General features: G+C 43.8%; 1 protein-coding gene across 1 annotated transcript in view; it reads left to right on the forward strand.

Moving 5' to 3' along the window:
* Positions 1–13,192, forward strand: part of LOC146009203 (septin-2A) — a 97,444-nt gene that overhangs the window by 40,647 nt on the left and 43,605 nt on the right. The window contains exons 8-11 of the mRNA XM_083149335.1: positions 1,406–1,507; positions 3,291–3,436; positions 8,132–8,215; positions 8,324–8,381. Of these exons, the coding sequence (XP_083005461.1) occupies positions 1,406–1,507; positions 3,291–3,436; positions 8,132–8,215; positions 8,324–8,381 (390 nt within the window). The remainder of the gene's footprint in view (positions 1–1,405; positions 1,508–3,290; positions 3,437–8,131; positions 8,216–8,323; positions 8,382–13,192) is intronic.

Here is a 13,192-nt window from a genome sequence, read left to right on the forward strand (position 1 = left end):
GTGATCATGCTAAGAATGCCAGAAGTACACAGCATGATGATCAGGGCTGCTGCAGGAATCTAGGCTGGACTGTGGCACTATGTAGGCATTTGGCACTGCAATAAGCAGGATTCTGTTTGTGATTGGTCTGCAGTTTATATCCAAGTAAGAATGTTTATTTACAGCATATTCCGTTCCACTTTACAATTGGAAACCGTGATAAAACAAACTGGGTAATAAACTGACATAGAGGCAGGAGGGCCCTGCTCGCAAACTTACAATCTATAGGGATAACATTGATGCATGTTGGTCACTTGTGAATTTCAGTAGAAGCAATATGAAAACTTTAACTTAAACAAGTAAATGTTTCTGTAAATACCAATCAGGATTGTATGAACACTCCCATTTTCTGCTCTTCAATGACATTTAAGAATCCTAAATTCAGTGAATAACCTGAAATTGTACAATCGGAAGGAGTCAACTAAACATTTGTGGTTGCAAAAACTGAAACTGAAAAAACAGTTTTTTTTATCCAGGAAACAAGCAATGGGTAAAGAAATCAAAACTGTTCTGCAGCAATGAACAAGTAGATTGTCTGGGACGAAGCTACAGCAGTTGACTACTGAAGACTGAATCATGGTCTTATGGACCAATGAATCAAAATATGAACTCTTTATTCCTTTAAGAAATTATTCTGTGATGTTTTTTTTTCACTTTCAATTCTTTATTTGTTCTGTGCATTGCATACATTTCAGTAGGAACTGGAAACATTTGGGTGTTCTAAAACTTTGACCTGCAGTGTATACATGTGTGATTTGTACAATTGGGTACTGTATTTCTGCTCTTTAATGGAGCAGAGTTTTTGACAGATCATGTGCGTGGCCTAAATCAGCAGACATCGCTGTGCAGATCAAACTACATTGCTCAGATCGCTCATCAGTGTCGCCTTGTGTGTAAGCCCCATTTGTTAAATATATATTTCAGTCATACACCAAGTTCACTCAGAAACTCTGGCAAGGCTTCCTAGTAAGGAAAAGAGATCATCTCAGGAGACACACTGTTACGACTTGGAAAATTTTACGCCCAAGTTCTTTTGATGTTTTAACAAAATCTGAAACCTAAATGCTGGTTTACAGTCTGTTTCATTATCTTCCCAAATCTCATGAGCACAGTAGTGGCAGAATTTCCCTTTGCATGCTGAGAGCCTGGCAGGGCTACTGTTCCCAAAGTAAAACCTCCGTCATGTGAGAACTTTCAAAGATCTGATGCCAGTAGTGGCATATGTCTTCCAGGGACAGGAAAGAGCTGGTCAGACTAAGGACTTGTAGTGATTGCTTGTCTGTAGGGAATGACTGTTGTCTTCATCTAGAACAATATTCTCTCGCACTGTTTGTTTTCTGTATAATATCTTTCTCTATTATCACAGGTCCTGGATGAGATTGCCGAACATGGAATACGGATCTACCAGCTGCCAGATGCTGACTCAGATGAAGATGAGGAGTTTAAGGAGCAGACGCGTGTACTGAAGGTGACCAGTCAGTTTGTCACATGGTGGACTCCTGTTGTAAAGCTTTACTTAGCAGGATCAATACTCAGGGGTGTTGGGGAGGAAGAGGCGGCATCTGCTTTCCCTGATGGTGTGTAACATTTGATGCTGTTAAGGCAAAGCTGTACATCCCACTTTAATCCAGAATAAATCTCTCCGCACAGACGCAGGAGCAGATTGTCATTTAAAACTTATTCTGGATGTCAGCACTGTGCTAACATCATCATGTCCACCATGTCCCTTTCCCTTTTACATCACTTGTGCCATTCTGTAGACAATGCATAGAGGTGTTTGAGCATTTCCCATCCTGCTGCCTAGTGTTATGTATAGCTTTTCTCATTAAGGGTTGATGTATCAAGCTGCGGACCAGTACTGTCTATAACAACCAATTATCTTCTACTTATCATTTTATACAGTGTACTTCCTAAATGCTACTTTGAAGCTGCTTGGTTGCCATGGAAAACTTCTGGTTAACTCCCATACACTAGGGCAATTTCATGTCAATATGGTCACTTTTCTTCCGACTGTGGTGATAAAAGGGGTGAAAATTGTCCAAATGAATAATATCTATATCTATTTATCCTGAGAAAAGCACAGGAGGCTCTTTGTGTAATAATTGTAATTGGTTCAATTGGGAGAATGGGTACTTGTGGAGTATCACGGCTCCCATCGCATGCCATCGCATGCGATGGCATGCGATGCGATATGATTTTTACCGATTTTGGCCGTTTTTTTACAAAATCGTATGCAATCGCATCGGGTTGCATGCGATTTGATCGTATGCGATCGCATATGATTTTGCACTGAAAAGCATCCAAATGCATTGGAATTAGTATTAAACATGTTCAATGGCCCCCAACTGGCATTTTTGAGGCTGTACCACCCCCACTATCAACGCAAACCCGAAGCGTGGCGAGCGCAGCGGTACGCGTCCTACGACCTTTTCATACTCCCACTATCCACGTCGGCGTGGAGTTGAGAATAGAAAGTGTGGCGAGCCCGAAGCGTGGCGAGCGGACGCGGACCCCTGTGAAGCCCGTGAGGGGACGCGGATACCTGTGAAGGTATCCGTGTCCCCTCGCGGGGCTCGCTGCGCTCGCCACGCTTCGGGCTCGGTGGCTCGATGCGCTCGCCACACTTTCTATTCTCAACTCCACGCCAACGTGGATAGTGGGGGTATGAAAAGGTCATAGGACGCATACCGCCGCCCCTCGCGGGCTCGCTGCGCTCGCCACGCTTCGGGTTCGCGTTGATAGTGGGGGTGGTACAGCCTCAAAAATGCCAGTTGGGGGCCATTGAACATGTTTAGAACTAATTCCAATGCATTTGGATGCTTTTCAGTGCAAAATCGTATGCGATGCGATTTTTTGGCATACGATGCCCATCGTGGGAGCCGTGATACTCCACAAGTACCGGAGAATGTGCCAGTCCTTTTTGGAGAAGGTGAAAGTGATACCCTTAATTGAAGAAGTATGGTATTAGGATTTTTAAGGTTTTAATTGTTCTACATTGTGATATGTTTGTGACCTATGGTCTCGCTTGGCTGTTCCTGATAGCTGCTAATTTATTTTATTGTTGAACATCAGCTGGAGATCAGTCACTATGGCCACCATCAAAACTTGGAAAATGGAAATTGCCAGTAAATGTGCAATGATTGTTCTGGTAGAAAACATTTAGCAACTGCAGACTGCTTCCCCTGTGCCTGTGTACATAATAGGACAGTGTGTGGTATCTGCTATTCTAGTATTTTATCTTTTTCCTTTAGGCCAGCATCCCTTTCGCTGTCATTGGATCAAATCAGCTCATTGAGGTAAAAGGAAAGAAAATTCGTGGACGTTTGTACCCGTGGGGTGTTGTGGAAGTGGAGAACCCAGAACACAATGATTTCTTGAAGCTTCGTACAATGCTGGTGTAAGTGTTTGCAGACAAGGTCCTTATAGCAAGGAACAGGTTGTGCTTATTTCTTAATTGATGGAAAGGTAATTGAGACAAAGCGAAGTTCTGTTACTGGGAATATTCACTGTCCATTATATATATTTGCTTTAAGAACTGCTATGAAAGAACCAAAATTGCAATTCATTTCTCAGTTTTGTCTGGAAACATCTAGAGAACGGTATGTATGTGCTGTACCTATGAATGTACACCAGTATCACACGGCACTCTGGCCCAAGTTTGATGCGAAGCAGAACATTGACCCTGTTGAAGTTAAAATGTTGTCTAAGTAGTAGTAACTGAGGCATAGGGCAGTATTCAATGAGGCTGATTCGCCATGTTTTATGGCGATTTTGTGCTATTTTCGTTCTGTACAGCGATTTTTTTGACTAAAACGGTGACTCACCCTATTCAATGACCAGATGGCGAATACATTTCAAGGTTTTTATCGCCATGATTCACCGAGTAGCAATCGCTATCTTTTTATGGTGAAGTGGAATGTGAACTTTTAAAATAAAGTGTTTTGTTTTTTAAATTTGGTGTCAAAAAATCAGGAATTTTATTCTGAGGAGGGGCATGCTATTTTTATTCATGTGCTGTAAGCACATGAATATATATTTAATTAAAAAAAAAATATATATATATATTTTTACACAGCAGCCAGCAGGGGGCCGGAAGCCGAGCCGCTCATTAGATATTCATATATTCACTGCACCCAATCATTACATATGCACGATCGGGTGTAGTGAATACCCGGTCCCCTGTTGGTATCCCGGGGGGCAGCCTGTGCTGCCTGGCTCCCGGGGAGCCCACCTCCCCCTCACAAACGTTCTGGGACTTCCATCTCCCTGCCCGCCGCCGTCCTCAGGCTCCCTGCGGCATCACCGCAGGAGTTAAAATTCGCCGGTCAGGGGCAGTGAGCCCGACTCGTTGAATACTGGAGCCGGCGAGGCTCCGGAACGCGGCGGGCAGTGGCGAATGTGCAGCGAATCCTAAACAGGATTCGCTGCACATCGTCAAAATTCTCATTGAATACTGCCCATAATAATGATCTGCTCAGTATGTAAGCAAACAGGTTTTCTTTGGCTCTTATTGTTACCTCATATACCCAAAACATACTCTAATATTTATGATCTTTCAAAGGCATGATTGTCCCTTTAAATTCAGCATCTGAAACTGCCAAATGAAGCAGAGGCTTTAAAAAGTAACCATTTCTACCCTACTTGAAAAACCTGGGTTCTTCAAGATTGGTGACCTGGCTTCCCAGCTCATCGAGCCCCTTTCACACTACACTGCAGGCCTAGATTTTTCATGTGTCAGCCCCTTTACACATGAGCCCTGTCAGCTCTGGCATTCAGCATAATTTAAAGGGGACATCATCTGCCGCCTGTGGCTGATATGGTCATTTGTAGTAGTCCCAGAAAGCCCTGAACAGCAAAATGTAAGGAGAAAAAAAAGCAGAACCAAAACAGGCGCTAATGAGCAGCTAACAGTCTATCTGGACATGAGAAGTTTCCATCAAACTTCATAAACACAACGTACAAAAAAGAAGACATATGATCAGATAGTCAATAAGCGCTAATATTTTTTCCTGGAGACGGGAATATGTACAGAGTCTCAGTCAGGTCCTCTTGGTATTCCAGGTAGGTAGAAGATGTAAAAACAATAATAAAGCAACACTATGCAAGGTATTCTGGTTGATTCGCAAGGCTGCAAATCGCGAGTCCCCCAAACCCTGCCTTGCAAATGGTGGTTGGCTGCCACCCATTTGAAAGGCAAATTTGCACACAGGGCATGCGAATGGATGTTACATGATTATCCAAGCCTAGTAATGTGTCCAAAGAGAAATGATAATGCTCACTGAACTGAGAACATATGGTTAGTTGAAAAGCAGCTGTAACCAACTTAATTTTAATTCACACTTCCATGATAACTTTTGTCTATCTGAGGTCTCTTCTTTTCCATTCCTTATGAAATTTCATAAGGAACATAACTGTAAAGAGACATGAAGGTACAACATGCTCAGTTCTGCAGTCTTTGTTTTTGTTAAAAGTCATAAGGATGGTTTTTAATCATTTGATAAAATGCTTCAGCTACAGTGACCCCTGCAGGCTTTTGTTAGGTACTATTCCGTATGGCACTCTTTTACCTTCTTATGAAATGTAATCATTGTTATAAAACATATAGATACAATTTTTTCCAAAAGAGAAACTTATTTTTGGTTCGTAATATACATTTTATTTCACTCTAAAAAAAAAGTAGTTTGTTTGAGGTTCCCAAAGCACTTTTTTTTGTTAATTATTTTCTTGTCTTACGTGTGTGTATGTAGGTGCTTTTCCTCTAGTTGTTTTTTTTATTCCTTTCAGGAGGTATATGTTTTTATAAAGAATCTTTACATTTTTTTTACACAAGCAAAAAATCCATATTTCTTTATATGAGGCACTAGGATTCCACTGGGGTATAAACTGTTCAGAAGGACTGTGTAAAAACAGTTAAAACTTTGAGTTCCCAGCAGCCCAGGCTTCTTCACCCCTATACCCCAGCCAGGCCAGTCTTCATTGGGTGCAGACAGGAATCATGCACCTCTATAACAGGCTGACAGGCTGCGGTCAGCAGCCTTAATCTTTATTGTTTTAAGAAATTGTTTTTCACTTTTTGAGTGGGCAGCGTGGGGCACCGCAATAAAACACTGCATTTTATATATATATATATATATATACTTCTATTAGAAGAGGGATCTGTCGTTCCCTCTGTTTGGCCTAACCCCTTCTATCTGCTGCTCCACCCCCCTGCTCTATTTGCTGCTAAACACCACTACCCCCTGCCTCTCCCATTCTTACCCCATTCCTGGTGACCAGGTCCTCCTCATATGCAGCTATATGTCTATTCCATTTCCATAGCAGTGGGGAGCCTGTAAATGCATATTTGAGATGGCACAGGCCTTACATACAGTAATTATATCTATAAATGTTTATATAATAATTTTGTGTGTTCTCGAAACAAGGGGCATACACACAGAGCTATTTTGTGCTATTTTATAAGCAATCGGACTAGATTGCTTAGAAAGTAAGCACAGATCTCTCCATGTGTATGCCCACGAGATTAATTATCTCCTGCTAACTAAAGGGCTGTACACACAGTGAGATATTGGCGGATGGACAATTTTGACTAAGCAATTTTAACTAGATGCACGAGAGATTTTGACTAAGCGTTTTTGTCTAAAGGTCCATACACACTGGGTGACTATGCCCAGCGTGTATGGACAGCGATGATTGCGTTCATTGCTGGGGGTGGAAAGCCGCTCAGTGCATACACACTGAGCCACTTTCCCCCTGCCCGGCACCGACGGCGGGGAGAGGGACAGCTTTGCATAGTGCAGAGCTATGCAAAATCGTCCTCAAATTCGCTCATCTGCTGGTATTACCAGCAGTTGAACAGCTTTCTTGGCGATGATGCGGGAGCGCGCAGACACACTGGGCGGGGCAGACACACTGGGCAGCTTTGAGCTAAAAGATGCTCAAACCTGCTGTTTTGAGTGACTTTCAGCTCAAAGTCGTCCAGTGTGTATGGACCTTAAGTAATGATAGTCTATATGATCTAGTCAAAATGGCCTTGCCTGCACAGTCAATCTATGCTACACAAGAAAAATAGCGAGATTTTGGCTAACCTTCTAGGAGATTTTGACTAGTCAGTGCATGCAGTCAAAATCTAGTCAAGTTGCTTAGCAATTGACTGCAAATCTGTCTGTGTGTACAGAATGAGAGATACTGATCACAATCTCTCACTCTGAACCACTACCCTGCCTTTTTTCGCTTAAGCAAAATTGCTTAGCAAAATCGCTTAGCACAAATCTCTGCATGTGTTTGAGCTCTCCATGGGAGATCTGGACACCAGAAAATCGCCTACCCTAAATAGCTTAGCAAAATTGCTTAGGACACATCTCTACGCGTGTATGCCCCTTAAGATCCAGATTGCTTGTAGCATTATTTACATTGCCTGAATTTTAAACAGAAGGAAAAACACACATAGCTATAGTATTATTATTATTATTATTATTATTATTACTGGTTATTTATATAGTGCACACACATTCCCCTTTACTGAAAATATTTGAACAGTCCCTGCCCCAGTAGAGCTTATGTCTATATTCACTACTACATGTACAGGCACACACAGACATTCTAGGGTTAATTTGTTAGATGCCAATAAACCTACCAGTATATTTTTGGATTGTGGGAGAAAACCGGAGTACCCGGAGGAAACCAACCAACGGGGAAAATATACAAACTCCGCGGTTAGGGTCATGGTGGGAATTACACCATTACACAGTGTGTGCTTGTATGAATGATAATCTGTATGTGGATACCTGGAATGTACAGTCCTCACGGTAAACTAATTTCGTCACGTATTTCCTACAAATCTCCATGTAGTTCTCCATTCATCCTTTGAGCTGTTTTTTTTTTTTTTTATGTTTATCTTTTAACAAGTTTCTTTTTTAACAAAGAAATTCTAAAATATCCGACATCTCAGCCTTGAAGTCTAATGGTCACCCCTCAGCGGGAAGTCTTTCTTCTATTAAAATGAGTGTGTCCATGCTTGTTAGTCACATAGCTTCTTTCTGTTTTGCTGCTAATCCATCATGATGTGAAAGTTGTGATGTTTCTGTCTCCACAGGACACACATGCAGGACCTACAAGAGGTCACTCAGGATCTGCACTATGAAAACTTCCGCTCTGAGAGATTAAAACGTACTGGCAAGTAAGTGTATATATAGTGTATATATAGCGTTATACTTTGATGTTTCAAGTTTATTGCTAATATAGCTACAAGTTGTTGAGGTGAATAATCATCTGTTACTTGCTGTAGGCCAGTGGAAGAGGAGGTGTTGGACAAGGACATGATACTGCAGCAGAAAGAGGCTGAGGTGAGAGATCATTGTTACGTTATTATTCTCATATGTGTGAGGCAATGATGTCTCTTCTGCATAACTTCTGTTCAAAACCGAGAGTAAATGTCTTTGGCATTCCTGAGTAATGTCATCCCATGGACACACTGATCAAAATTGCCCAATTGTACCTATACAACAGTCGCATTGCTTTAAAATAGCTATAGATTTGAATTTGTTTTATGTGTAACACCCCAGGGGGTATCCTATTCGCTGTGATCATTTATCTCCAATGGTTATCCAATGCTAATTTACAGCCCATCTCAAAGTATCCAGACCCATGTGTTATCGCATCTCTGGGGCTAATTATCTGGGATTATGCTTTACGGGCCTAATGCACGTGAAACATATTACCCTATACATTTTTGCTATCGTGGCTAATTACGAGATCATGGCTTCAATTCCCACCATGACCCTAACTGTGCGGAGTTTGTATATTTTCCATGTGGCTACCGTGGTGAATCCATTAGCCATGGTAATTACTGTGGCTAACTGTATACCATCTACAGTGTGAAAATGTAGTCCCACAGTTTGTACAAACTGTTTTTGTGCACTTTATTTTCTCTTTGCCTAAATATCAAATGATTAAAAAAAAAAAAAAAAACTGTACTCTTGTTATGGAACTTAGATTTTATGTCAATGCTAGGAAATTTGATCGCCTTTCAGTAGTGGTGCCATTATTATTTTTTTCTCTTCCCCGTGTGTCCTAGAACTTAATTCTCTCTTCCCCACTGTGTAATGGAAGCAGGGGCGCCTCCCCACAGAGAACAAACCCCCCACACTACCACCCCAACCCCCCGCTTCCCCCCGGTGGACTCACCCGTTGGGGATCCTAGATCCAGCGGGCTCCCAGCAGCGGATATGCTGTCATCAGCGGGGGTCCCTGCGGAAGATGGGAACTAGCAGCGTTATTAATACCGCTACTAGTTCCCATCCGCCGCAGGGACCCCCGCTGATGACAGCATATCCGCTGCTGGGAGCCCGCTGCCGTGGCCCGTGCCGTGGGTGCTCCACACTTTCCGTGGGTGCTCGGGCCCCGGAGCACCCGCAGTTTCGGCGCCTATGAATGGAAGTGCATGAAAGACTTTTAACATGAAATAGCTTGGGTTGTGTAGATGGAACATGAATAATGTTGCGAAAGGGCATGGCATTTATGTGGGTGTGGTCAATTCTGGATGGGACTGAAATTATGACAGGCACCAACCAAATGCTAGCAGGAGCACAGCAACATAGCCTTGCTACTTCACAGAGAGATAAAGCTTTGTCAGATATGTAAATTTACCTGTCCTGGACACAAGTAAGAAATGATTTTCTCCAAGTCAAGTCCATGGTATTGTGTGTAACCACAATGAGTTGATTGGTTGCTTTTTTAACCTATAAACTGCTGATAAGTATTTGTAATATGTTGATGGGGAATATAGGTTATTTTATGGTAGGTTATTATTAACCTACATTTTAGTAAGCCTGAGATGGGTGCTGCTGTTAGATGGGTACGTCTGCTACAAGTTGTGTTTTGGGGGGTTGATGTGAATGTCTTTTGCAGCATGTAAAATACTGTATTGCTTCTGGAAACTGTTTAGCCCCTTTACTGTGTACCGTAATAGAGTATTGCGTGCTTGTCACAGCTACACAGCCACAAGGAAGCAGCACCCATGTCAATCATGCTGCAACTGAGAGGGGTCTGTGATAGATCAAGCACGATTCATTACTCCACCTTTTGGGTTAGTACGCAGTGATCGCAAATACGCCCTATAGCATGTATTTTACCTTGAATAGGGGGCGGGGAACTACGTTTTTCAAAATTAGTGGGTCCATGGGGACGCGCTCCTCTACTGCATGGCCAGGTAGCGTGCAGGGCTGCGCGCATGCAGAGCCTGGTGGCTGGGGAGCTGCAGCTGGGACCCTGTGCAGGGCCATAACAGGGAGCTGAGGGAACAAGCTATGATGCAGAAGAGGACCGGGCAGTGGGTTGCTAGCAGTGACAGATGGCAGCCTGGCAATGAATTTGTTTTGGACTACAGGGACTTGTAGGTGCAGAGGAGAGCACAGTATCTGGCAGTAATATCTGTGACTGATGGGGATTGCAGAGAGCCACATCCAGCCAGAAGTGGCTCCAGCAATGCAACAGCATGGGGGAGCTGTGCGGGCCCAGACTGCAGTGATAAAGCTGGAGAACGGTGTGGGCCACAGGTGTTTCCCCACCCAGATCAGCACTACATGGGACAGGGATTTAGCCATGGTGATGCTACATACATATGTCTGTATAGAGATAATTGGACTTAAGTTTTGCATCACAGGAATATTGCTATCCTAACTTTCCTACACTCCTATAAATTAGCTGCATCCAAAAAACGCAGAACTCCTTGTCACCTCTGCCTTCCCATTCACTATCTCCATCTCGCCACTATATCCTTGGGGTACTGTGTGGCCATACCCCCTTCCTTGTGAGACCAGACCCCTTTTTTGTGGCGCAACCAAGGGGCGTACCATGCTGTCCCTTTACAAAGTTTATTCCATCTAGGGGTGACAAAAACTATACGCTCACCAAAAAATGTAAGGTGAGGTTGGCCCCGTTCACCTCACCCCTTTCTCTACTCATCCCCTCTCAGCTATTAATCATCAAGGGGCCCTTAGTATGCCCCAGTCTCAAAATAGCATCCCTGTCATGATAATTGAGAATCTTAGTGATAAAGTTACTGGGAGGTGCCCCAGGGGGCAGAGGTCTGAATGGAATTCGATGTGCTCTTTCTACTGCAAATAACGGTGAAAAGGAATCCAATCCAAAAGCCATTTTTTCAGGATCTGAACCCTCCTCCCATTCCAGCAACCCGATGAACCGGACATTGTTAAGCCTCAAGTGGCCCTCCATATCCACAATTTTTCCTGGATGGCAGTAAGGGTAGCATCCATTGTAGATACTTTAACAGATAAAGAGGAGAGGTGATCCTCCAGAGTAGTGGTAAGGATTTCTCTCTCCCCAACCCTTTCCCTCGCCTTTTGGATATCATGATGGATAATGGACAGGTCAGACTGCGCCTTCCCAATTTGACCCGTGAGTCTATTCTCACTCGCATTACTGCCTCCAACACTTCCTGTAACATAGTATCTGGAGAACCTGTTACAGAAGGGCGTTCTGGGGAAGAGGGATGTTGGGGAGTGGGATCTTGCTCAGCTGAGATATGTTTAGGATTGGGTGTCCAAGAGTATTTCTACAAGCGGGCCACCGCTGAGGCCTGTTATGATTTCCCCATCAATGAAAGTCAGAAAAAATAGATACCAAGATATCTGGAAAGGGCTCCTGTACAGTTATATGTACAAGGGTAGTTGCGCTACATTGTAAATTCAAGGTTGTGCAATTAATTCAAAATGTTTTATTAATTACCTAATAACTCTTAAAAGCTATGCTGTATAGCCTCAAAGAAAAAACGGTACTTGTTTCCTAGCACGGCCACAATCTTGTGGATCGTGTACCTTTAAGTTAAAAGTTTCCTTTAAAATCAGGTCCATTTTGCCGGCAAAGGTACAATATCGGGGGCATCGCGTCGGTCGGGACCATTAACATTGGTCCCGACGCGACCGACGCGATGCCCCCGATTTTTCCATAGGCTTCAATGTTAAAATATTTTTTAACATTGAAATCGTGAGGATCGTGTCGGCAAAGGTACAATATCGGGGGCATCGCGTCGGTCGGGACCATTAACATTGGTCCCGACGCGATGCCCCCGATTTTGCCATAGGCTTCAATGTTAAAATATTTTTTAACATTGAAATCGTGAGAAAATGTGAAAAATGTGAAATGGGCCAATATGACCCATTTCACATTATAGATGTCCCCGTCGTCACCCCACGATAGACGCCAACCCGAAGCGTGGCGAGCGAGCCCGCGAGGGGCGGCGGTGCGCGTCCTCCGACCTTTTCATTCCCCTACTATCCACGTCGGCGTGGAGTTGAGAATAGAATAGTGTGGCGAGCGCAGCGAGCCACCGAGCCCGAAGCGTGGCGAGCGCACGCGTATAACTTCACAGGTATACGCGTCCCCTCGCGGGGCACGCTGCGCTCGCCACGCTTCTCAACTCCACGCCGACGTAGTAGTAGTAGTAGGGGAATGAAAAGGTCGGAGGACGCGCACCGCCGCCCCTCGCGGGCTCGCTGCGCTCGCCACGCTTCGGGTTGGCGTCTATCGTGGGGTGGGGTTTACGTCGTTAAATTTGGGGGTGTAGGGAATATTTTACATTGAATCCAATGTAAAATCGGGTCCCAGGGACCCGATTTACATTTCATTCAATCAAAAAATCGGGTCGGTCGCGTCGAACGCATCGCATGTGACCAAATCGCATGCGATGCGATCGACGCGATTTTTCCGACACGACCACCCCGGTGTAAATCGGTGTGGCCGTGCTAGGAAACAAGTACCGAAAAAACATATAAAAGCATGTGAATTGCATAAAATAGACAAGAATAGCTGCAAATAATTGTTCACATTAAAAGGTCTTTGAATCACTTCTCCTCCTGTTGTGTCCCTTTCTCTTTGGGCCGAATATTACATACCACCGCCCTCAGCTGTATTCCTTCAGCTACTTCCTCCACTCAAGTTTAGGGGGGGGGGGGGGGGGGGCATTCCTCCACAATAATATTTTTGTTCACATAGGTGGAATATCTGAAGTAGGGAGTAGATCTGGTCCTGAGCAGGCAAATTAGGGAGGTGGCATACATCCACAGGTAGTAATGGGGCCTGAGTTGGATCCAGTTGGTTCTATGGTGCAGGACTAGAATTATAAATTTGACTACAA

This window comes from Crinia signifera, chromosome 1 (genome assembly GCF_055691185.1).
Source record: "Crinia signifera chromosome 1, ASM5569118v1, whole genome shotgun sequence".
NCBI classification, from domain to species: domain Eukaryota; kingdom Metazoa; phylum Chordata; class Amphibia; order Anura; family Myobatrachidae; genus Crinia; species Crinia signifera.